Below are 26,971 nucleotides of genomic sequence, written 5' to 3' on the forward strand. Positions count from 1 at the left end.
CAAATGCTCTCCGTCCAGCCGGACACCAAGCCAAAAGGCTGTGCCGGCTGCAACCGGAAGATCAAGGACCGCTACCTGCTGAAGGCCCTCGATAAATACTGGCACGAGGACTGCCTTAAGTGTGCTTGTTGTGACTGCAGACTGGGCGAGGTGGGCTCCACGCTCTACACCAAAGCCAATCTTATCCTGTGTCGGAGAGACTACCTACGGTAAGAAAGACAGCCAACATCTTTACAGTGTTTTGGTGTTGGTCAGAAACACTGTACACAGAGTCTGCTCACAGTGTGTGTACACAGAGTCTGCTCACAGAGTTAACATACTGAAATCCAATTTTGAAATTTACTGTTATTTCGTGGACTGGAGCACTGCCAGAGTTATATTTACAGTGAGGATAACTAGGACTGTTTGATAATCAAGAAGCATTAAGTGTGAATAGTTAGAATTTAGGATTAAGTAACACAGACTGAAAGTAAACACAGACAAAAACTATTATATGAACTAGTGGGATGTCCATTATACAAACTTAAAATTGACTTAATTATCCTTCAAGCTTAGGATGTCATATTTTAGAATGCAATTGTAACTTAACAACAATTGTAATTTTAGCTTATACTGGGTCCAGAAATAGAACCAGATGCTAGTGTATATAGTGTGACATATAGTAATCCACTCATAGTATTTTATGTGTCTTAATTATTTCTATTCAGTAAAATTCAGTAAAAAGCCGAAAAAAAAAAAATCCAGGAGTGTTCACTACGAGTCACAAAATAATATCTTGTACTGATGGAATTACTAGAATCTATGAGCTTGTTGATACCAGACTTGGAATCAACAGCCCCACTCTATGCAATATAGTGTTACCCTCTTAGTCAACTGAGGAAAGCAGTTACCACAAGAACACAACCAGTGTGCAGAGGGGTGTTTTTGTGTCTCCTTTTTAATTATATTCAGCTTTTTGTCTGTTTGAATAGATATGGTCAGCAATTAAAAATAAATTATTTATCCTCATGATCAATTATGGGGTAATTCACAATTGCAGTTCATTTTCCTTTCCTTTCAAGATACTATAATTGCAATATACATGATTAGGACAGTTTACCAAGATGTAGGCAGCATAACAGCCATTACATGCAACTATTTTCTGTGTTGTTGCTGTTTCTGTGATTTTTAGTTGGACTCTGAGATTAGCGTTTGAAACGATTCATGTATAAATCATGTTTTTGCTTGAGGAAAAACACTGTTTATGGTTAGTGTGATTTACAGAGCCACAATGGCCACATTTATAAGAAATACAGCAGGTTGAAATAATCCAGAATTATACTATAAATATCTATATCTAGTCAGGTTTTTCAGTTAGAAACCATATATCATCAGTATATCAACAATGTAAATTATTCTTAAAAGCATGACAATCAAGCAATACTTTGCTGTTGTTGTTTCCTTTAGAGGTTCCCTATAATGTTTATATAATGTCAATATATAAACATATATAATGCAATATCATTTTTTTTGGAAGCATTGGAAAGTATTCAGACAATCTCTCTTTTCCAATCAACAGCAGCACTTTATAGGGTTGTGACAGGCTGTTAAATGTTTGTTTTTCGCCTTTAAAGAAGTTAAAATCTTAGGTTTTCTCATTAGAATGTCCAGAAAGTCAGTCTCAGATATTGTCCAGAGTTGCTCTGTCATGTAGCACACAAACAGAAGGTTGTCCATATTAGACGCGCACAAGCCTGTGACAAAAAATATGCTGTGGATATCTCAGTGCTTTCTTTTTATAGCACATCGAGGCAGCAGCAGTTGCATGATAGAAATATCAATAAGTCTCATTCACTCACATGAATTCTCCGAAAAATGACCTGCTACAATTTACATATGGTTCAGTCACACTTCACACTGACTTTATAGTAGGTGGCTGACTGGGCAAAGTCTGTCTAATGTTCACCTGTTATTGGCTATAAAGGTTCAGGGTTCAAGTCAGAAAAAGGCTTTGCTAGTCCTAGTGAACAATGAAATAAGAAAATACACTAGTGCATATTTTTGGCCTAAATACAACTCAGAGATTGAGAGACAGTGAAGCACATTGTTGGCTTAAGTCTTTCCATGAGATTTAGAACATACAGTGAATGGTCTATGGATATGAATATACGTTAAGTCTGATGTAAATACACTGTGGTAGTCATTAGGGAAAGCAGAGTATCATTCCCACTGAAAAGCCCGGTGGCCGCTTCATAAAAAAAAGCCATTACTCCATCCATTGAGATGTAGCAGTGAGGCCAGGTGAGCATTCTGAACAAGCTTGGAAGACCAAATACATCACGTTATTCTTTCAGAATTTTACAGTGACTAAATTGACTTGACTCTTGCTAACATGTGAGTGACTTGCCCTTGAATGCGCCCTGACAAGTTGCCAATGTTGCCTAATGAATGGCAAATACAGTAAACTGTATTCTATGTGTGATCCGCACAGCAACAAAGAAATCCTGGCTCTATTGCTTATTATTTGTTGCAACATCACAACTGCTTGACACACATACATGGGGTCCTTAGGCAAAACCTACTTACACTTACGTTACCTTGTACCATGTATCTAACTCATAAGTCGCTTTAAAAAAGTTTTTTGCCAAATGTAAATGTTAAATATGTTTATCTCAGTATGTCAGCCCATGTTAAGGAGAGGATAAGAAAAACAAGGATGACTACATATTTAGTCTATTATTACATTCCACTCGCTTTAAAAGTAAACAGTTTGGACCTTGATTATACATCCCTACCCCTTCTCTCTCTAAGTCTAATTCTGCTTAGCAGAGCAACATGTTATTATAGCTGCCATAACAAAGGTTAATACATTTTTGGAGGTCGGCGCTTATGAGCAGAATGCTCTCACCAGCCGAGAAATAACATTCTTTGCAATACATGTACATAAAACTTTAAGCTTCAGCAGTAGTCCCTTTGTGATTAAATCTATATATACACAGGGGAATTTGTGTGTGTAACCAAGCTATGCCCTTTAAATCTGTGCAAACATAATTACAGGTAGTATGTCTCTGTCCTAATAAAATTACGCTAACTATTTTATCAACAAATGATCTATTTGAAACAAAAGCTTCCATTGACTATATTATTAAGAGCTTGGCACTACCGTTCATGCTAATGATTTTCACAGTACCAATTGATAATGTTTGAAAGCCCAGAGGAGGGAGAAGCACACATTTGAGTTAAGTAAAACACAGAGAAAATGAAGACTGCGGTCTGTGGTCTGCGGAGTTCCAATGTGCACACACACACACACAACGGTGTTGGGTCCTAGGCTGGGTGCAGATGTGAAAAAGCTGTTGGGCATCAGTTAATAGAAAACTGTAAATTCCAGACATCCATTTTAAAGAGAGCACCAGGAGAACACTTATTTATTTATCTATCTATTCATTCCTTTTTTAATCCAACTTCAATTTTCCTCTACAGTGGTTTTACTAAGATTGTAAATGCAAGCAAACTCACAGAGCTGTCAACATGGCTGGATTTATTTAACGTTTTGGAAAGCTGGCTATCAGTGAAAGATAACCTACATGTAGGGCATGTTTCAGTGTAATAACTTTTTTTTTCTTTCTTCTTTTTTAGAGTCAACTTTGTAGTGCACAGCCACCTCATATAACCATGTATGTTAATGAAAAATGTATCTTTTGGGCTTATGACACATTGTCAGTTGGTATGTTGGCATCACGTGTGAATGTGACATCAATTCAAGCTTTATCGTGAGGCACTGGCAGGGAGTGAAAAGCTCAGGCCGTCTATTCTTCTCAGAAATCTCATTTCGAAACATTCTTTTTCATGAACATGTCATAGGTTTTAATGAAAAAAGTTTAGGGCATGATAACCCCCCAAACCAGCAGACACATTTTCAAATAAAGTGTTTAAGACTGTGAACCATATTCTAAATCATTTTAAGATCCCCTTATGTGATTCATAGAACCATACCTTAATTGCTTGTTTGTTGGAAGGACAGCTACAACTGTCCTTAATTAATCAAATAATTGTAGTTTTTCAATATGCTCCCAATATGTCAGTGAAGATTCTGAGTCATCCTTGTGAAGTTATCTGGAAGTTGAGTTGAAACTGGACTTCCTTCTTGTTAGGTCGAATTGTTTCACTACTTATCCAAGTAGCTTCTGTAGTCTGAACATAGTTGGTTAGAGACCAGACATGAATGCTCTAGGTTTGGTTTCGCTCTACCCCTTGGCCTGAATAGGTTTGTTAGGTGAAACAATAGAAGGGAAGGTTGTGAAGGATGTAGAAGTCACACCTCTGCCAACCCCTCTTTTCCCTAAAGTAGGTCGTTTAGGTGTGTTCAACCTGGTGCAGGTGTGAAATGGGCCTGATCTTTCTGGGGATTGATGAAAGGGCAGCATGATAAATAGGAGATAGGTTGGGTCTGAGGCCTCCACCTCTGTCGAGTGGGGGGTGTTAATTTGCACATGTAAGGCTTCCCTCACCCCTCTCAGACCACTCTGTCCAATATGCAAACCTCATTGTCCTTGAAAGAGTGTCTTTTGTCCTTAAGATGAAGGCACACAGCTGATTCAGGTCCTGAGGTGTTACTTCTCCTGTGCTGTGCCGTCCTCCTGTGTAGCAGCTGTTTGGTTTCTCCAATGTACAGCTCAGAGCATTCTTCACTGCACTGGACTGGATACACTACATCATATATCATCTTGTGTTTTGAAGTCCGGTCTTTGGCTCCCAAAGCTTCACATTAATGTTAGCATGACACATATATCCTCATCATTATAACATTTTCTGCTTATGTATATTTTTCATTAAGATTTATATTAAATAGGCTGAATGTAGATTAAGATTAAAAATGATGGGAAAATAATTTAGTGTGAATTTGCTAAACAATGCAGCCAGTGCATGAAATGTAAATGTACTTCGCTATGTTTGACTAAAATATACCTGCAGTGGAGTGAAGCAGTATTTGTCAAACTGTAACCTTCGGGAACAAAGTGAACATAAGGAAAATATATTATTATTGGAGCTGTAATTGGCATGAATCAAAACTAGGCCGTTGTCATGGATGATACAACTGATTTGTTTAGCCTCTTTTCAGATTTTCAGGAATGAGCGTTGCTTTAATAAGAAATACTATAAGAACAGCTGGATAAATCACTAGTAATGTATCCAAAAGCAGCAAAATAGTTGTCAGTGTCATACTGAAAAATGAATTGATAATTAAATGGACATTTGCGGACACTAGGCTAACAATTCAGCTTAGGCTTATTCTGATTATAGCCGTCCTCCAGGGAGATCTGCAGGAAGCTGTGTGCAGTTCTCCCTGATTTTTTGCAGGCTGAAAGATTCAGGCCAGTCCCTTTCTCCCTAATGACTACCACAGATGTTCACCTGTTCTAGCGAACTCTGAAGGGCATGAGGATATCCTAAACAGGCTGCTGGTCAATGACACAAGAGCTTCCTCTTTTTAGCTCCTCTGCCACTTATAGAACATAGCTGTAGCCCAGCCCAGTTAATAGACTACTAATGTTTTTAAAATTTTATTGCCACATACTTCACATTAATGCTGACCTAAGACATGTATAAGTAGTTGTGCTACAACTGTATGTGTTTCCTCTATATTGTCTTTATATTTGTAGTACTCTTTGCTTATTGGATGCTAATGCAGTAAAAAGGGTAGAATTTTTTGAATTGTCATGAATTGCTCTATAAATCAAGGAGGAATTTTTTTGTCTACTGATGATCCTTCTGTTCATGTTGTTGGCCTTATATTCTTTGACTGCATCTGTACTAGAAGTTTTAAAAATTTAAGTTTAATAATAATTTAAATGTCAAGTCAGTCACATACTGACAGAATAACAGACTAGGTAATTCACTTGTGCATAATGCAAAAGTGCATTTATTTAAGTCAGTAACAAAATTGTCAGTTAGTACCAGTTATGCTGGAATGCAAAGATCTCCCTTAGAGATTCCAATTATGGCAAAATAATTTTCTGCTGCCTCAAAAAGAAGCAGTTTCAATTTTTTTTTGAATCCCCTGAGCACCTGAGTTGGTGAGAATTTGCCTGGAATGCATCTGTTCATTCAGGTTTCAGATAAAATCCAGTCTCACTGCTGCTTGTTATTATAATAGAGCACTCATAATGCACAAAACCCTCTCCTGCTCAAGCTTTTAATGGGACTTCAGGGTGGCAAATTCAGCACAGAAGTCTGTCTGAGTTGCCACTTTACTTTCTTATTTCTTCAGCTTTCTTAAACACACACACACACACACACCAAACATAATATCTCTGTGTCATTCTCTTTAGTCTCAGCCCTCTTGGCCTTCTCTGATGCTACCAATCAGACTTTCCATCACTTTAGAAAGACATAGATAATCACTTGATTCTAAATATATCCAAGGGTGAAACTAAGACCAAGGGTCTTCTGTTTAATGCATAGCACCATACAGCATGGTGACCACAGTAGTAGCAAGGTGAACTATTTCCCCAAACGTTATTATTAATATTAACTACCAGAGAGAGGAGTCACCAAAGAGACTCCTTGAAAATACCCTGGGTGGGGCGGGTAGGCTGTGTTGTAAAACAACACCCCTCTTTCCTCTTAGGAGACGCACTGCTTAAAAACAAGACAAATGCATGGGAGAGAGAAGGGAGGGCTGCACCGCCACATTTTTTGGATGTAAAATATTAAGATGTCACCATCTGGAGCTTTTAAGCATAGCTTTAAAACTGAATTGCTGAAGGTATTAGAATATGAATTGGTTCCGGCTATAACTTTCTCTCTTTCTTTGTACCATTGCATTGTCATTTAACATCTGATCGCAGCATTAAATTAAAATGGCTGGAGAGTGCAGTGATAAAATGGGAGAAATACTAATCACTATTCACATAAAGTGGCATCTCTAGTTAGTGGAATTCAAATGGGGTTTTAAGGGGAATGTTTTATGCTGTGCAGCATTGCAGTGTTTTGGTGGTTAAGGTTGGAAAATATTATCTGTAAGTAAATGGTAACATCGATATTTTTTTGTATTCTATCTAGGAAATGCTTTTGCAACTGCTCATTCTAAAATACAGTATAATATATCTGAATCCATAATGTTAAAGTTTTCTATATATACCAGACATGACAGAGCAAAATGCTTCAGCTTTTTCTGTTTGCACAAGTTTGTATGCATCAAAAATGCTACTTTATTATCCAACAGCACCTCCTTCAACTCCTTCAGCCTCTCCAATTTAAATTTGTTTTGTTAGGGCCAAGGTTCACAGAGTGGCCTATGTTATTATCTAATATTGTTTATGATGAGGAATAGAATAGGTAGTCAGACATATACTGAAGCTTAATATTTTAGGCTACAATGTAAAATTCCTTCAACCTCAGGTTTGAGGGTTCTGCATAGTAGTAGTTTGGACTGCTTCGGAGATCTTGGATGTCGTTCCTGGAATCTGCTGGAGCCACTCTGTTACTGTGGCTAACCATTGTTGCTTTTACCTTCCTTTCTCTCAGCCCATGCTATTTCTAGAGCTTCTCATGTTTCTTTTTCCTGATGTTGCCATTACTTGGGATTGCTATATGTATCATTATAGACTTTCTCTGTTTGTCCACTTCTGCTATATCCAGTTTGTTAGCTGTTACCAGTTTGTCAGTCTGTATCTGGAAGTCCAGCAGAATCTTAGCTTGGTCATTCTCAACCACATTTGAAGGTGTATCCCATTTGATAATGGGACTTAATGGGACAGCCCATACTTGGCACAGATGTTCCACACTATTCCAGCCACTTGGTTGTGTTTCATCTATGACCTGCCTGCTAGCATCTTGCACCCTGCTGTTATGTGCTGGATTGTCTGCTGGGCATCTTTACACAACCTGCACCTAGGGTCTTCCCTGGTGTGGTAGACCGCAGCATCTATTGATTTGACTTGGAGCTTGTTCCTGTGCTGCCATGATTAGTGCCTCTGTGCTTTCAATCCAGCTTTGTCCAGCCACTGGTAGGATTTTTTGATATCAACTACTTAATTTTTCGGCTAGTGGTGCATGTCATGCATGCTTCCACGGTGGTTCTTGTTCTTGCACCTCTTCCTCTATGGGTTTCTGCTGCTTGAGGTAATCACTAAACATGTCATCAGTTTGTGCGATTTTCCTCATGAGCTCATGAATCTTTGTGGTTTCATCCCGAATAGTGGCCCTAACACTCTGTAGGCCTTGGTCTCCATCCCTCTGCTTACTGTACAGTCTCAGGTTCTGGATTTGTGATGAAACCCTCAATGCATTGTAAGAAGCTTCTTCGTCTTGATGTCAGTGGCTTCTGTCTCTTCCTTTGGCCAGCTAATTATGCCAGCGGGGTATCTGATAACTGGAAGAGCTGTTAGTGTTAATTGCCAAGATCTTATTCTTCCCAGTCAGCTGACTTCTCAGAACTTGACTTACTCTCTACAGATATTTGGTGGTTGCAGCTCTCCTTGTGGCTTCTTTATGGGTCCTATTTGCCTGCGAGATTCCAAGGTACTTATATAGCTGTGCTCAATGCATTCCTAATAAATGCTCTTAGAGTGGTCAATGTCAGGGCCTGGTGTTGTCCAGTTCATGCTTGAGATTCTTTTTTGGATGTCTGCTTTTGTGATTGTTTATGTTTCTGGATCCTGTTCAGGGAGGTTGCTGTGGTCTGCTCTTAGGTTCACTAGCCACTGGCCATTGTTGTTATGTGATGCCTCTTTCACCTATATGCTCTTGGTATTGCTCCATCTCCAGCCAGCTCTCGTGCTGTTACCCTGGCAATGAGAGTACACCTTGGATGGCTCAGTGGTAAACATCCGGTTAATTTTCCTGGCTTCTATATCTCGGGTGTACATTTATGCAGTTTTGATAGCTGGCTAACTTCCCCCATTTTGCCTTGCTCATAGCCTCTAACCTTCTTCAGGGGGATACTGCTCTTTGTGACTGGTGTTCATCTTGTTTATTTTATAACCAAGCATCTCAAGCATCATTGTTGCTGTGTAGTACAACAGCTGATTGGGTTCCGTGATGGTCATGGTAGGGAATGTGTGTAGTACCACGAATAACATAGTCATGAAAAGAGGGAAAGAAACTGGGTGATGCAAATTTAAATAGAGATCTGTGTGTGTGTTTTTTTTAAGACACAAACAAACTTACTGTCTTCTACTACTTCTTCTTCTATTCTGCTACAGTGACTTATTTAAAAAAAAAACTGAGCTACATTCTGTCCATTAGTTATGTTAAATTAGGTTAGGGTTAGGTGAATGCACCAGCACTGTAATGCTGAAGGAGACAGAGCTCAGGACCCAGTGGGTGCCCTGTGGATTTCAGCAGGTAGAGCTCATCTTTGGTGTATTTGTGTTAACCGTTTTTAGTTGACAAATTTTTATTCATGTCCATTTTCCAAAAAGCCAGGGAGCCACTAGGGGAGCAGGTGGTTGTATTAACTGTGGGTTGTCGACTCTGATATAGGTCAGGCTTATATATTCACATGTAGAGCACAGTGTACAATCCACCCAAATCTGACCTTACTTCTTTCTAAGATCCTATGAGTCTGTTGAAACACAGAGCTGAGTCAGCTGATGCACTGCCTCAGCTTTGTGTTATCTTAGTGACAGTGTCCCAGACATTTCAGTCGGGCAACACATGCATCATTTCCTGATTCTTTGTGATATTTTAAATCATATGGCTGTCTAACTCATGATTTCCTGGTGTGCCTGACCACAAGTTTGTTCAAGCAAATCAAATCTTTTAAATGTCTAAAACCCATCGTATCCCATTGTGGTTATGGATGCCAAAGTATCAGCATTACATTTCTTTAGGGGTTTTCATTTAAATTTTCAACTGTGTGGAGACATATTAGTAACTCTGTTACAAGCTAATCCACTGTTGTATTAGGTTAACTGTGGAAACAGTGCTGGAGAACATTACTTTAAAAAAATAATAATTACATTACAAAATTAGTCATTAAAAAGTAGTTAGTTCCATTACAGCATTACCTAACATGAAAAGTAATTAGAGTACTTTTGCAATGAAAATTCCTTTGTGATGCTTATGCATGTTCTACCCTATAACCCTCACCATAATAGTGGTTATGGTGTATAGCAGGAATAACAGACACAATGCCCCATTTACAGTTCTTTACTGTACAGCCTTACATAACATAACATTTAACATGGCTAGCCTTCTCATACAGTACATATTCTCAGAAACTTCAAGTTATGACACTACAGGCATATAGGCCTAAATCACATACCGACCACAAACACATACATCACTTTCAAATTAAATTGATACGCTTTTTTAATACATAAATGAATGACTTGAAATAAAGTGCATATGCTTTTAAAACAAATACACATAGAAACCGAGCAGCCTACATAAGTCTTGGTTCTCAAAACACAACTTAAAATGTATAAGTTTTTTCTGTCTTTTCTCCTCTGGTGATAGGTGCAGGCAGCAGTAGTATCTTAATATATATCACATGGAAACACTTAAAAAATATACCCTATGTGCAGTGTATGCACCTATTATTATTTAAATTAGCCTTACAGATTTTACTGTTAAGATTCAAACACGACAGTAACTGTGTTTTTTTAGACAAAAATTGCTAATGACCAAACAAGCAGTCAGAGGAGATTGTTTGTTTTATCAGGATTTTGAGTTTTGGATAAAAGCAGTTATCTTCTCCTTGAAGAATATCCAAAGCTATTGCCAGCGGTTTCAGAACCATACAGTCCTCGTTTATAAACTGGCATTCTCTGTCTGTCATTAACCTTATGTCAAGTTGGGTGCAAAGGTTATTCAAGCCTGTAATGGGAATGTCAGTGACTCTGCTCGTTGCGTAGGAGTTCCACCGTGTCATACTGGGAACCAGAAGCTTTCATCTGCTGAACTTCTTTACAATCTCTGATGCCGCGGTTGACCTACTAGCTCTGGTCCACAGCCTAGATTATTTGGCAGTGGCATTCCTATACACCGCCTTCGGTTATGTACTTGGGGACAGCCACTTCTCTGTCTGTGGCGCGATAGGGTTTAGTGTGCGTGACACACATCTGTTGGGGGGAGGGAGAAGAAAGTCTTACTCTTGTCTTTATCCCAGCTACTGCAGAATATTTCATGTAGGTTTTCAAAGAAAAGGTATAACTTCCCCTCTTCTTTCAGAGTCATAACCAGATTTCTGGTAAATAATTTTTTTCAGAGAAAAGACAAATTCAACGGAATACTGAAAAAGACCTTGACTGACCTAGGTGTCACAGGAGTGTGTTTACAGAGGCAGGCGAACCCTTCTTATTAGGCATATGTAATTGTTAGTAGTCCCCTGCTTTTAACTTTATTTTCACTGTAAATTTAAACATTATTATTGTGCAAGTGATATTGTCATTATTCTTACTTGTGGGCAGTTGAATGCAGTACAGTTGTTAGCTGGTTTCCAGCGTATGTGGTCACACACGCTTGTGAAAAAGATCCTCAGTTGTGTCCAATTGTGGGCATGATGATTTGATTGCCAGCTCCTCTCACCTCCACATGTTGAAGTATCATTATATTATATTATATTATATTATATTATATTATATTATATTATATTATATTATATTATATTATATTATATTATATTACATTATAATATAAATGTCTGATATATTACTGAAAAGACTGACAGAAGAGAGAGAAAACACACAAAGTTTGAATAAATATTAACACTAAATACCACCGAATAAGGACACGGCCTGTCATAGCAGTCTTCCTGTACCTTGATGTGTTGGGTTCCATATTACAGAGAACATCTCAAATTGTTAATGGAAATTTCTAGATGGATGGTGTCGGCCTCTATTATAGAAGCATATAAGTAACATGTCTGTATGTGATTTATTGTCTAAACAGTCCACTTATTCAGTCCACTCAGCTCACCAGCAAGTAACGTGTGCTTGTGTGTGTGCTGCTGCATGTGGATATGGTGGGCTTCAGCCAGGACTTCTGTGCTGGCCCTGGTTAATGAGGCCTTTGTGGAGATAAAATGGGGGTGAAGGAGTGGAGGACCTGAAACTAACCATGAAGAGAGTTGCCTGCAGTATTTCAAACAGTGAGAAGTAGGCAGGGCTGTGGGCAATTCTGTAGAAAACAGGATTTCAGAATGCTGATTGGTTAGTGTCAGCCCCATTTACAGGCGTTATTTGGATGTTGTAGGCAGAGCTGTGAGCGCTGTGTTGAACCCCCGAGTGAATTCTCAATTAGTGAGCGGCCTAGCAGAACTGCCAGACACTATTGTTAAACCTTAAACCTCTACCCTTTTTACCTAACCTCAATCCAGCTGCCGCCTCCCAGTCTGCACAGCAGGCAGATCTCTCAAGTGACCAGTGCTAGTCAAGTTATTCTTCTGGAATGATGAGACCCTGCTTTGATAGAAGCCTTTTGGAAATACTTTGGTAAACCATCCAGTGCGAAAGTACTTGAAAATAGTACAAAAGCCTTGTGAACATAATAATTTAGTTTGGTGTAAAATTAGGGTTAAGTGTGTAATTCTACACAAAGATAAAAGAATTGTGGCCAGTGCTAAAACTGCACATCTAGCTCTTTATCACCTGTGCTTGCTGATGCAAGGGCTATTGACTGCTATAGAAAGTGCCAACCTAAATTTGTAGACTGAATATAACATAAGAATGGTGTTGGCTTCAAGTGTTTTTAAATCATTATCTCTGTTTACCTTGCCTTGAAAAAGCCACAGTATTTATCAAAGAATAACTGTGGGGGAAAAAAGCCCCAGTCATTCATGATTGTAGACTGTAAACAGGCATTTTCCTCTGATTTGTAGCAGATAGTATAATAAGGAAATGGAATGAATATGAAAAGATTTTGCTGCTGACAGCTTGTGACAGTTGGCTTGGAGGCAGCGGTGGGATATTTATAGCATTTCTATTAATGTCAATGTTCAACAATTTGTCAATCAGCCAGATTTTACTTGAGAGACAATGTGTCATCATCTTGCAGAGGCTGATTTGGAGGTTATACCATGCTTCAGCGTGTTTCAGGAGTGGAATTTTCTCTTATATGTGAAAGGTAAACAGTAATTCCGTTATTTAAACATTTGATTTGACATACCAACAAGTTGCTTGGTACATTTTTGTGTACCACTCAACAGAGGTGAGGGCCTTAGAAAACAACCTGTTTCCTATTCATCATGCTGCGCTTCACACCTGCACCAGGTTGGACACACCTAATGACTCACGTTAGGGGATATGAGACTATTACATCCTGCACAACCTCCCCTTCCATTGTTTTACCTAACGAGCCTAGTCAGGCCAGGGGTGGAGTGAAACCAAATCTGGAGCATAAATTTGTGGGCCATGTTGCCATGACTCAACTTGCAGATGACAACATACTGCGTCTGTCTTATACACTTTGGTGCTAATGTTTTGCCAGATTACACATTTGTTAGCATGTGTTTAAAGGAGAAGAAGTGACAGACCTATACCACATAAAATATCCTACTGCCAGAAATACTCACAAAGTACCAAATGTGGAATAATTGACCATGAATCCTATGACAAGGCTGCCATTTGTGCCTCCTGTACTATTTGTAGCCCATTCCTCAAGTCAAGAGTAGCCGAAATAGCTGTGAAGAACAGTCACTCATTGGATTGTGCATTTTGGTGCAGGTAATTGCAGGGCTAGTGTGCTGGCCTGGCATGCAGTTTGGGATTGCAGGTGGGTTGGCACAGCGCACATCTGGCCCCTGTAGGGTTACACCCTTTTCAAATGGATCTAAACATGGCACTTCCAGAGCTAATAGCTGGTTATTACATGCCTTTAAAATGTTTTAATAATTAAGCATATATGTAAAAATTTGACCAGGAATTATGTAATGCTTAAGAAGAGGAATTTAGAGATTATCTTGTAATGGGTTAGAGTAGGATTTGCTTTTGAAAAATATAGATGTTTTAAAACATTTTTTGATGCATGCTCATTGAATAATACAAATATATGATGCAGTAAAATAAGACACGGCTGCCACCATCAGTTCACGTTCATCCTCAATGTGTGTGTGGTGTGTAATGGTCATTGTTTTTTAGCCTTTTCACTGGGCTTATATAAGAGCTAATTGCCACTCTGAGGTACTGTACCACACTGTGGCTGCTTCTCAAGCTCGGGCTGACAGTTCAGCAGAATCTCCTCTTTATGGCTGGCAGTCTCTCAGAAAGCAAGGCCATAATTCATCATTAGGACATCAGTCCAGGTGCAGATGAGAACTGATAGCACCAGCAGTCAGGGCATTCAAGGAGGAAAATCTTATCCCAGGGACAATTCCCAGGTCATGCTTGCAGTAATTGAAATGATTTTACCCTGAAGTTGTTTAATCACTGACAATCACACATGATGAAGGGGGGTCTAAATTGAACAACGTACAAGTCTAATTGCATCTGCCACCCTTAACTGTATCTCCTTTCCTAACTGCCATAGTTCACATCAGCAACTTGGATTTCTACAGTGCCACTTATGTTTGTCTTCTTCTGCTTTTAGCATGATTTTCTTAGTCTAAGTATTGAAGGGTAAATATTAATTATTTTTGCTTCCCATGTCTCTTTTATGGAAATATTTCTGGCAATTTCACTTAGACTACTGAAGCTTCTCCTCGCTCACCACTCCCACTGACTGACTTTAGTGGTGGATCATGAAATGGATAAAACAGTCCTATTATACAAGACTATGTTGAGATGAAACTAATCAGTCATCTGTTATTAACCCTGAACCTGTAATTATGTAGATTGCCATAGATTTTCCCTCGGTGCCTGGAAGTGAGATCGAGGGGTGGTTCTTAGTGTGGCAGGCAGACGAGGGAACGGCCGTGCATTACTGAACTTGCCACATTCATCATGTTGACTGATGGCACAGGCAGTCAGTCCCCAGGTCCTGGTGGTTAATGTAGTGGGTAATTAACTGTCATTTGCCTAGTAATAGGCCAATGATCAATGGTTTGTGAGGAAACAAATTCTAATCTGGCAGCTGATAAATGCTTGCTGAGGCTGGAGCAATTGAAGTGGTGGGAAAGATGGAAAAGATGGGGGTTAGGGGAGGGAGAAGGAGAGCAAAGCACCGGTGTAATTTCAAATTGCTACTGGAAGCAGTAGAGCTGAGATTCCTCCTTGAAAATCTAGTCAGGTAGTGGTGATTGACTGTTCTGACTAAATTCACTTTTATTGAAGCTCACTCATCTCATACTAAACTAAAATATTTTAGAATGATTTTTACAATAAGCATTATAACAAGAAAAATCTTAATTGTATATCTTTTACATGAAGGCCTTCTAGCAATGGACGTTTAGGCAGAAGAAAGAAAGGACAATTTTTACCACAACTGTATCTAAATTCAGATTGCTCAAAGGAAGTGATGTGCTTCATTGTCTCCAGGTGTGTTGACAATGGCCTTTTAACTGTATAGGTATTCATGAGGGCACAATATAGCGTTTTTTTTTCTGCCTTTGGGAAACATACAAACTGAAGGTTAATAAAAAATCCTGCATATCCCAAGCCCTGAGACCCTCTTTCACGTTGCAGTCTCTCTGAGACTTTGAGAGTGGCATTTTGTTATATGATTTTAACAACGATGACTATAAGTGCCTCAAGTAGTTTGCTTAATAGTTTATCAGATATTTTTTATCTTTTGCTATCGTGGTTGCTGTGTAGTTGCAGCTTTAATAAATTAAACTCACATTACGGTCCCTGGAGCAGCTGAAGAAATAAGTTCTTCAATGGGGCAGTAGTGATAGCTGTGACCCATCTATTTTTATGGTCCTGCTATTTTGACTGTGCTACTATAGCCCAGCTATAGCTGCATTTAACCTATTTGTTCAAGTAACTCAGAGACCCTATTTGTCTGATGAGTGTTATGTGTGTCTTTGTCAACTGTTTTTTTTTATATTTACCTATAAGCAGCATAAGCACAGGTACTTCTGTTGTAACAGTGTATTTGTTTATTTCTGGTAGTTTTTGAAAGCAACACAAGACTTGAACTGAATTGCAATTTTCTTCCTGGAAAGAACTTGCCAAATCTAACAACTTCTGGCTCATATTAACTACCAACATGAATTTAAGGATGCATGTATATAGCCCCAATAGAAACCTGGCTCGCCAGGAAGAACTTACGGTGCTTTCTCACCTTAGTTCATTTGCTTTGGTCCGAATCAGTTGATGAGTTTGTTAACTTGTAGCAATTTCACACACAGAAAAATCCAAGCATACCAAAAACACGTCACTTCAAACTATTCGAGAATGTCCTCTCTGCTTTTTGGTCGGATGTGGCTGCCGCAGGAATGGAAAAAGTAGATACAGAGTGTATCAACAGAGTAGAGTGTTGTGGAAAGGAACACGTTTGTGTGACAGGAGAGATGATTTCACTATGAATGTTAATGTGGATTGATCTTCCCGTTCGCGTTCTCATCAGGAGGACCACACCGGAGTTTGCTAAGTGATTCAGATCGAGACCACCTCTTTCTGGGGGTCTCGTGCGGTTGTTTTGGTGCACACTCGAGTGCGATTACCAGGTGTGAAAGCACCCTTAGACTATGGCATATCCATTGGTGGCTATGAACAGACCTGGTGGTAACAGTGACACAAGTCATGTGGAGGTGGTCTATGTTTTTATGGGAATATTATTATATCTTATCTTATCATATTAGATGGTGTAAACTGTTCTAATGATAGTTTCTGCACCAGACATATTGAACTATCTATAGTTCCCTATAGAATTTTAGCATTTACAGTAGTAAACAACACAGATAATAGCACCTTTTGTATCAGATACATATACCAAAATTTGTAGTGAGTATTGGAACAAATGGTTTTCAAGTAAATGAAAGTCAACTGTGAAATCTTTATTCCAGAACATTTGCAGTGTATATTATACACAGTGTGTATGTTTCTGCAAATTTCAATGTGGCTTTCTGATTCTTTCCTGCTGATGAGGGGTTTGCATCTTTGGCCTCTGTTTTTATGTTCATGAAGTGTTGTTCAAAAGGTGTATTGTGATACCTTTATATCGCTCTGTAGAGGTTGTTCATGATGTCATTGTTTTTTCCTTCACAGCTTTCACAATATGTTGATCATCTCTTCTTTTCAATTTTTATCATTTATCAGTGACATGTTCCAGTACTTTTGCACTCTCAAAATTTAGGCCATCTCATAGAAAATGTACTGCCATCTGACTTCATTTAACTGATGAAATTTATCTATTGTTTGATTGTAGCAAATTAATTAGCCTTGTCACAATATTTTTGGAATGAACTTTATATCCATTCCCCTACTGCCTTTAATGGAAGATACCTTGTGCAGCATATTGCTGTTTACTGTACCTACAGAGTGAGAAAATGATGACAATCAGGGGACAGTGATGAGCTAACAGATGTGTGTGTGTTTATGTATATATAAATATACATAACATTGTCTAGATACTATAGATAAGGGAACAACAGGTTGTGCACGCCTTGGCTGTGTTCTCTCACCTCTCCTACTTAGAATCTGAATTAGAATCCATATTGTGATTATACAGAAGTACAACAAAATTGTGTGCAATCATATTTAGTGCAAGAGAAGCAAAGTAACAAACCCAAAAAATGTATCTTAATTTGATAAAAGAAAATAAATACTTGTCCTCTCATATCTGCCTGCAGGAGGAATAATACTGTATGTCAGTCTGCATAAGTCAACCTTAACCTTTCACAACTTTGCCAATTCATATTCAAATTCATATGAATTATCATTATTATATCAGGAGCACAGGACAGCAACAATCTAAACATCTAAACATAAGTTTAGATGTTTAGATTATTTTAGACATACTAAAATAATTAGCCAAAAAAACTAACAGGAAACCTCATAAACTGTCCCTTGGTTGGTATCAATTCTTGCACTTAAGAGGCAGTATCAATTATTATTTTTAACCAATAATCCCAGAAATTTGGTTACTTTCTTCCAAAAAAGTGAAACAAAAAAATAGTCCCACATTATATGAAAAAAGTACCCATTTCTTGTCTACACCTGCAACAGCAACTATCATCTGAAAGTTCCATTTTGTCAAGTTTTACTTGAATATGTGTGTGTTTTGTGTACATTTGCTTCCAACTGTTTTCCTCCACAATATGTTCGCACTGAGATCTTTTCCGCAGATTTTCTATAAATGTGTTTGCCATAAGTTTGTAGAAAACTGGGGCAGATTCCTCACTCCTGGGCTGATTAAATTAGGATACTGTTGCTTGTTTGCTAAGAACAAGCCCCAAATGTTTTATGCAGCACCAAATCTCCCTCTTATCCCCCAAACCAAATTTATTTTGAAGCTATTGGTAGAACTGTAAGATCTATTTTAATTAAATTCAATAATTTTAGTTATATAGTGCCAAATCACTATATCACAATAGGTGATGTACAGACCTTCTCACTTTATCCTGAAGAATTATGGGAATTCATCTCCCCCCCAGTCACTGCAAACTGGCCAGGCCCTGATGCATCAAAGCATGCCCAAATCATGATGTTTCCCCCACCATACTTTACAATTAGGATGATGTTTTTTATGATGATATGTTGTGCCGTTTTTATGCCAAATTTAGTGCTGTGTGTTCAAATAGTTCAATCTTCATTTTCATCAGTCCACAAAACATGCCAATACTGATGTGGAGTGTCAATGTGCTCTTTGGCAAACTTTAGCCATGCAGTAATGTTCTTTATAGTAAGCAGCGGCTTCCTTTGTGGTGTCCTGCCATAGACACCCTGCTAGTTCAATGTTTTACGCACTGTAGACTCATGAACACAGATGTTTAAGGATGTTTAAGGCTTTCACTCAGCTCTCTTTACTACACTGATTGTTTGTTGTGCTCTTGGGGTAATTTTGACTGGCCGCCCACTTCTTGTAGAGTAGCCACAGTGCCAAAGTGTTTCCATTTGTAGATTGTTTGCCTAACATTAGACTGGTGAATTTCTTGACATGACAACCCTTTCCAGCTTTATGTACAGTAAATCAATCTGAAAGCTCCTTCATCATATCAAGGCACTTTACAGGGTAAGGTTTAAGACCTTACAGAGTGTAATTATATAGAAAATTACATTAAAAAAACCCCAACAATCACATTTGAGCAAGCTTTAGGCAACAGTGGAGAGCAGAACCACGCTCATGGTGGGTGGCCATCTGCCTCGATCAGTATTCTTCTTGTGTAGATCAATTTCAAAAAGTTAGTGTTTTTTGTAAGTTGAAGTAGCTCTAGTCCACACCTCCAAACTAATTTTCTTAACTTATTCTAACACCTGACTTCATTTAGCTTTTTTGAGTGTGCATTATCCAAATTATACATACAATATTCACATACTTTTTCCAATCGCACTGTGAGCATTTTATGGTTGTTCTAAATAAAGAGATGAAAGATCAGAATTTCTTTTGTGTTATTACTTTAGACACATTATATTTCTTAATACTTAGATGAAGATCAGATCACATTTTATGGAAAATAATGGAGAAAGCAATGAAATTCCACATACTTAATTTCACATACTTTTTCTTGCCACTTTATTTAGAATCTGTAGTATTTGAAAAACATATTTTAATCAGCTTTCAATGTTGATGTGATAATGATTAATTGTTCTGTCTATTATATATATGCCTGACATTAAAGTACATATTTTGTCATCAAGAATAGGCACATAACATGTAAATTGAGAATCTTCCAAGTTTAGTGCTTTAACTGAGGTCTCGAGGAATTATTTGATATTATCACACGTATAATGTTTGTATCTCTGTGTGTTTGTGTGTGTGTGTGTGTGTGTGTGTTTGTGTATGGGTGGGCGGGTGGTTGGGGCTGATGCAGGTTGTTTGGTGTAACAGGGAACTGTGCAGCTTGCAGCAAGCTAATTCCAGCCTTTGAGATGGTCATGAGGGCAAAGGAGAATGTCTACCACCTGGACTGCTTTGCATGCCAGCTTTGCAATCAGAGGTGAGTGATCGAACCAAACTCCTGATCCTATCCATACCTGGGTCCAAGCTAGTCATAAAAACAAGATTGCAGCACAGTGCTAGTCCTACTCACTTGCAAGTTACAAGTTTGTATGCATTTACATTATTCTTTATTATTTGGTCTGTACCTGCATTCTAAAAACAGTATGTGGTCAGAAATTTCAGGATACTGATTCTTAAGAGTGACTGAGCTATTGGAATTGTTGACGAATTCTGCTTTTCAAGAAACTCCAGTGTCACCCACAATTGATTGCAGTTCAATACAACACCTAGGCAACAGGTCTGGTTTCATTTCTTATTATATTAAGTTTTTATTAAAGACTGTACAGAGGCCATAGTTAGTGGTTGTGGGTTCAATTCAAATGTAAACCCCATTTCCAGAAAAGTAAACATTTGATTAACTGAAACATTTATTTATTTGACTCAGAATGATGTCAACATACAGCAGACACTGTTTGAAAAGATGACTGACAAGCTGCTATTAAACAAATGTAAACCATCTGCTGTCCATTTATATGCTATTACCATATTTTGCTATTAATGTTAGCCTATTATATATATATATATATATAGGGATATATATATATATATATATATATATATATATATATATATATATATATATATATATATAGGGATATATATATATATATATATAGGGATATATATATATATATATATATATATATATATATATATATATATATAGGGATATATCTATGTCTATGCCATGACATCTCATGCAAAATAAGAGAAAGCCCTTAAAGATATATATATATATATATATATATATATATATATATATATATATATATATATATATATATATATATATATATATATATATATATATAATAACCACTACAAAACTACAGTAACATAACTGAGAAGAACCCAGAACACAAACATCTGTGTTTACCCATGCTGTAAACAAAACATAATTGATTTCTATGGTGTACTTATTGTGCCATGTCACGCTCTACCCAGGGACAACCTCTATTGCTACTATTAACCCAAGTCCGAACATATTTTACAATGACGTGTGCTGCATCTGTGAACGTATAACTAATAACAACATAAACTCAAAAATCATATAATAATTCTTTTTAGATTCCTCTGAAAGGACTACAGTGAGATTAGTCTATTGTTTTGATGACTACCAAGCTTTTTAAATGTAGTCTAACTGGGCTTCTTGCACTCTTTAAGGATTATCTTTTATAAATTCTGAACCACACCCCTACAATTCCATGAATAGTGTCTTGATATCTTGTTATGGTCATCTTGGAAATGTGCTTTTGTTCTTTGTCTGGCATGCCAATCTACTACCTTTTTTATTTACACCAGCTCTATCCCCTCATTTCCCAGCTTAAAAAAACATGAAAGCTCCCATGGTTCTCCTCCCCTTGCGAGCCCGAAAAACTAAATGATAAATGGTCTGCATTTATATGAGGTTTTTTCTGTCAAACAGTAAGATGTACTTATTGTTTTTTTGCAGCTGTTACGATCAATAACCTTGTATTTCACAGGAGGACAGTCTCATATATTAGAATGAAGACAATAAACTCCACTTGTAGAAAGGGGAGACCACCAAAACCAGAATACATCTCACATGGACTCTCTTCTTTTGTGTGCGGAATGTATGAATGCACAACTCTGCACAATGTCCGTCCCTAATTCTCCAGACGTTGACCAGAGTGCATATGTAAAAACGTCTCTAACTGGATTCTTTAAATTGCAAACAATTATTAACCAACTATTAGTACTATATTTTTCTTCTTCTTGTGTGGGGTACACTCAAGAAAGCAATATACAAATTATGGCCAGAGGAGATAGATAGTTTATTAGTTAGAACTCATGAAGCCTTTTTGGTGTGATATAAAACATATACAAGAATTTAAAGAGTGTCAAACAACCTCTGATCTCTCTCTAGTATGAAGTCTCATCCCATTTTAGTGCTGACCTTCCCCTCAATATTCACCCACCCTACTCTCCTACTCTCACCTCTACTCTGACCTTCATCCAACTCCCTAGACTATGGCCGTGAACCTGCTAAGGGGGAAATTTGGCCAACACTGGCTGGGTGATAAGGCTGGACGTCAGGTCCATTGATTTGCTGTCCCACAGGGCTGATCTGTGGCTTGTTGAAAGCAGTCTCATATCACCTCCCTTATTTCATCAACATCTCTCTTTTCCACCAACCACTCCTCACAACCTGGATCTAAGACCAAAAAATTTGTCCTTTGGACAAATCTGTACATTTTTCACTGCATTGAACTGCATATACTACATTGCTCAGCACTTGTCTGGGTGTTTTGTCTGTATATGATACCGGTTTCTGTGTGCTGTTTGGTGGTAATGTACAGGGATGCTGTGTTTGTTGCAGATCCTTTGGAGCTTTTCTGACAACATAAGGAATGACAATATTGTATTCGGCTTATATTTTCCTCCTTGTTTACTGTGGAAGTGTTTGTAAACATCAATGTTGAGTCCTCTGTGTACTCTTTTGAGTACTGCACAAACACTGATTATACTTGAAAAAAGTGATGGTGAGGCAAAGGTCCAGCAAGAAATATATGTGGTTCAGGCTGAAGTTCTATCAGAAAGCGTGCTGTCTTGTAGCAGCTGTTTCTTCATGGTCTCAGTGTTAATTATGACAGGAATTTTAAATTTAGTTTTAGTCATCATCATCTCCTAAAAAGCATAATTTTTAGTCATTTATTTTCTCTTAGTTTTAGACAAAATTTCACTTTTCATCATCACTTTTAGTTTAATCATATTTGTCAGTGCTTTAGTCATAGGTAACCTTTTATGATTCTGTTATGAACTTTGTGAGACTTGTGAGACTATTAATAATTTACATCGGGTAAAGAAATCATTCTTATTAAATATACACAGGGTAAAAAATGACTAAATGCAGCCGGTGGCAGGTGAAATAAAGATGATAATGCAAACAAAATGAAAATAATAGGACCATTTTTTATCTTCACTAGCGCAGTTTTATCACAGCTAATTATCACTCTGAAAGCTAACTGAGAATACAGCCCAGTATAATCAGAAAAGTCCCACTTAACCTGGGGCAGTTTTAAAATGACTATTTACACTGATCACCTAAAACATGGTGGTTTCATCTGGTGGTTTATTTTATTGGTGGTTTAATTCAACTCAGCACTGGGTAAAGACCAGCGAAAGACTGTGACCTGGATTAAAAGAGAAAATTCGAGTCACTTTACTCAACTGTGTTGTAGCTGCAGACCTGCAGAGTCCATGCTGACATCGTTCCATCTAACCAGATAGCGTTAATTTTGTGGCTGATTGGTGGATGTGTTTAACTAAAAATTAGAAAGATGCATGGACGCAGAGCAGATTTGCATGTTTAAATGGGTCAATGCAAACGATTGTTTAAAAAAGAAAACAACGTTTGGTGCTTAGTGATAGGGACTGTGATTAGAATTGTCTGGAAATGGAGACAAGGAAGTCTTAACTGTCCATTTACAATTTAAAACCTGATTGAGATGCTGTGGCATGACCTAAAACAGACCTTAAGATATTTACTCTTGACAACTCTTTTGTGGAGAAATCTATCTCTCTTCTTCCATTCCTGGCCACGAGTCTTGAACAAGCAGTCTTCAATCAACTGACTTGCTTTCAAGGAACGACCTCCTCATTGTCAACCAGTCTGGCTTCAAGATCAGTTTTTCCACAGAAACGGCAATCCTGCAGGTCATCGAATGCCTGCAAAAGCTGCGGTCTTCTATCATATTTTACTTTATCTATCTGCAGCCTTTTGACATGCTTAACACCCAGATCCTCCTGTCTGCACTCAGATTTGGGCATCCCTAGTACAGCTCTGGCCTGGCTTAAGTCTTACTTGTCTGGGCAAACCTTCAAGGTATCCTGGGAGGGGCAAGTTTGCAACTCTCACTACCTCTCCACTGATGTGCAGCAGGGCCCACTTTATGGTCCTCTACTTTTTTTCCATCTATACTACATCCCACAGGTGGCTGTAGCTCAGGAGGTAGCACAGCTATCCACCAATTGTGGTTTGATTCCTGGCTCCTCCTGTCACATGTCGACGTGTACTTGGGCAAGATACTAAACTCCAAGCTCTACCATCGGTGTGTGCTTGTGTGTGCAAATGGGTGAATGAAAAACAGTTTAAAAAGCTTTTTAAGTACCAGTTAGGTATAAAAGCACTAAGTGCAGACCATTTTTACCATCCATTGGCTCCATTATCCAGTTGCATGGCTTTTTCAACACTGAGCTCTTCCTGTTCTTTCCACCAGATGATTCCACTCTCATTAGGCATGTCTGTATATCTCTCTGACATCTCTGCTTAGAGGAGAGAAAGGCATCGTCATCTCAACCTCTCTAAGACAGAATATCTTATCTCACAGCAGGGTCTTTAATACAACACAACATCAGCATCAACATAGTCAGTGACTGTCCCCACTAAGTCTGTCAAAAACCTGCGGGTGATCGTTGATGATCAACTGAGCTCTACCAACCACTCCTCTGTCTCAAGGGCATGCAGATATGCATGCATACATCTTGTGTTCCCCTAACCTCACCTCAAAATATCTCAGGCTAAACCCTTTAGCTCAGTGGTTCCACGATGGTGGAACGACCTACCCACCTCTGCACACTCAGCACCCTCACTCCCAATCTTCAAACATCTACTCAAAAAAGAACTAGTCCGCTCTGCACCTAAATCTTGCACTTGAACCTCATGAAACGGAAGTTCTTCCTATATCGCTTCAATGTTTCCCTCCTTTGCTTATATATGTTGCTTGCCTTGTGCCTCACTTGTAAGTCACTTTGGATAAAAGTGTCTGCCAAATGACTAAATGGTAATGTAAATATGGTACTATGATATCTTTATGATATGTGGGTGCTGTTTATGAAGTGCTTTGTAGTGTAGGTATAGGTCTGATTTTAACCACCATATATATTCGAGTTCAATGGTAGGTTATAGTAACTGGTTGTAGACATTTTAAGCTATTGCTGCACCTGGCTGAACCTAATAGAGTACTAATGATGAGATTTTGATTTGATGTTTGTGTAAACTCCCTTTTGTCTCTTTGTGTGATGCAGGTTTTGTGTGGGAGACAAGTTTTTCCTCAAGAACAACATGATCCTATGCCAGACAGACTACGAGGAAGGGCTGATGAAAGAAGGCTATGCTCCCCAGGTCCGCTGACCCTCATAGACCATCACAGGAGAATCAGTACAAGGAAGAGAGAGAGAGTCAAGGAGAGCTTGCAGTTGTACAACAAAAAGCACTAAGCACCTCCTAACCAGCTCCTGTCCCCCATATGTACATAACTAAGCAAACGTCCCTGGGAAAGGAAAAACACACTGCTGTACAGAATAGCCATAGACATATCAGTGTAACAGGGAAAGGCCCTGGAAGCGTACAACAAACTAAAAGTATGAAAAAATAGTTTGTCAGTTTCTTTGTTTGTGAGTGATGACTGCTGCCTTTTTTCTCCTGGCCATCAAACACCGGCTTCAAAACTATTTCTAACAAAGTGATCCAAAAGCAGACTTTTTTTTAATATATTTAACAATGAGAGCATCTCGCTTGGCTGCTCGGTTCAATAACTTCTACTTGAATCTAGATTACACTGAGGTATCAGTGACCATTTTTGAGGTGAAGACCTTTTTACTGCATTATATCATGTGAAAAACAGTGAATGTACTGTAAAGCAAATAGCAGCAAAAACAATACTTTTGGATGGCTAATGTTTTGCTGTGTGTGTGTATGTGGATCACTGGATCTCCCTTCAGGTTGAGCACATAACATTATCACAGCACCTGTTGTGCAGTTCTAAATCTTTAGTCTGGATCATATATGTCCTTTCAGGACATTTTAGATTACAAAATTGAACATAGGATCATGAGATTGTGCTCTGAAACCAGCTTCACTAGCTAACAGGTAACAAATTAAACAAAACAATCACTTTGTGAAACAATCAGTGTTTTTTCTCTGGATGGATGAAATTCTAATTTTATACAACTGGGACTACTATATGTACAATACCACTGAGTTGATGTGCGCTTAAACCATTAAGACTAGATTAACAACGTTTTGCTTTTCTGGTTGTACCATTTCAAAAATGAAAAGTAAGTAAAAGTGTGTCTGGCTGTTTTAGTATCAATTAAAAGAGGGTTTCTGGTTAATGGAAGATTTGTTTGCCATGTCTGGCAATGAAGACACCACAGATCATCTTCATCTAGCAGAGTGATATAATTAAAGCAGCTTTAAACATTATGGGCCAGATTTAAAGTCTGTAGACAAACTCCTTGCCGTGCGAGACTTTCATGAAGTTGGATGGATCCATTCCATTCCTAAAATGCTTTTTTTTAAAGCTTCTGGGCAACCTGGGTTTGGACTGTGACTCCAAGCTCTGTCCTTGTGAAGAAAGACTGTGTTTTTGCCAGAAACATTGCCTTCACAGTAGTCAAACTGAAATACTGAAACGGCAGGTTGTCATAACAGTTCTAGGGTTGTTGGGAGCAGTCAGGTATGGTGGGAGGTTAGTTAATTTTGTACACTATTTATTTGATAAACATTCAGTGCATTTCATGTTGTCCAATATTTAATATTGTTTTTCATGCTATTACTTGAAACCAATCCAATAAATTTGGATTATGTTTAGGACAACTGTGTAATTTTCGATACAGCTGAGGTTTGTTAGATACCCAACAAGTCATTTTAAGTCGTGGTCATCTCATTTACCATGGCTTTATGTTGCAGAGAGTTGCATCATTTTCTGATCAGAAGAAAATAAACCATAGATTTTTTTTCTATATTAAATATCAACATCTGAGTGTGTGATGTGTAACAGTGCTCAGACACATCTTTTTTTGCTGGAAAAGCAACAGTCCTCCTCTAATTATGGATGTTGATAGGATAAAAAAATGGTTCATTTTGCCTGCTATTGTACTAAGATATTTTCTTTTGTGCCATCCAGCATTAGAATTT

The 26,971-nt window shown here is 38.1% G+C and overlaps 1 protein-coding gene across 1 annotated transcript; it reads left to right on the plus strand.

The window, feature by feature from the left end:
* On the plus strand, positions 1-26,971 carry lmo3 (LIM domain only 3). The gene is made up of 3 exons (XM_026363269.1): positions 1-209; positions 19,841-19,966; positions 25,078-26,971. Exons 1-3 carry the CDS (start codon positions 4-6, stop codon positions 25,181-25,183), a joined length of 438 nt encoding a protein of 145 aa, XP_026219054.1. The 5' UTR covers positions 1-3; the 3' UTR covers positions 25,184-26,971.

This window comes from Anabas testudineus, chromosome 23, assembly GCF_900324465.2.
Source record: "Anabas testudineus chromosome 23, fAnaTes1.2, whole genome shotgun sequence".
NCBI lineage: Eukaryota > Metazoa > Chordata > Actinopteri > Anabantiformes > Anabantidae > Anabas > Anabas testudineus.

What these genes read in the sequence shown, in the direction of transcription:
- lmo3 (XM_026363269.1), top strand. Translation starts at nt 4, where the DNA reads ATGCTCTCCGTCCAGCCGGACACCAAGCCAAAAGGCTGTGCCGGCTGC. An exon ending in TGTCGGAGAGACTACCTACG is followed by an intron (nt 210 to 19,840) that starts GTAAGAAAGACA and finishes GGGCTGATGCAG; the next exon opens with GTTGTTTGGTGTAACAGGGA. An exon ending in TGCCAGCTTTGCAATCAGAG is followed by an intron (nt 19,967 to 25,077) that starts GTGAGTGATCGA and finishes TGTGTGATGCAG; the next exon opens with GTTTTGTGTGGGAGACAAGT.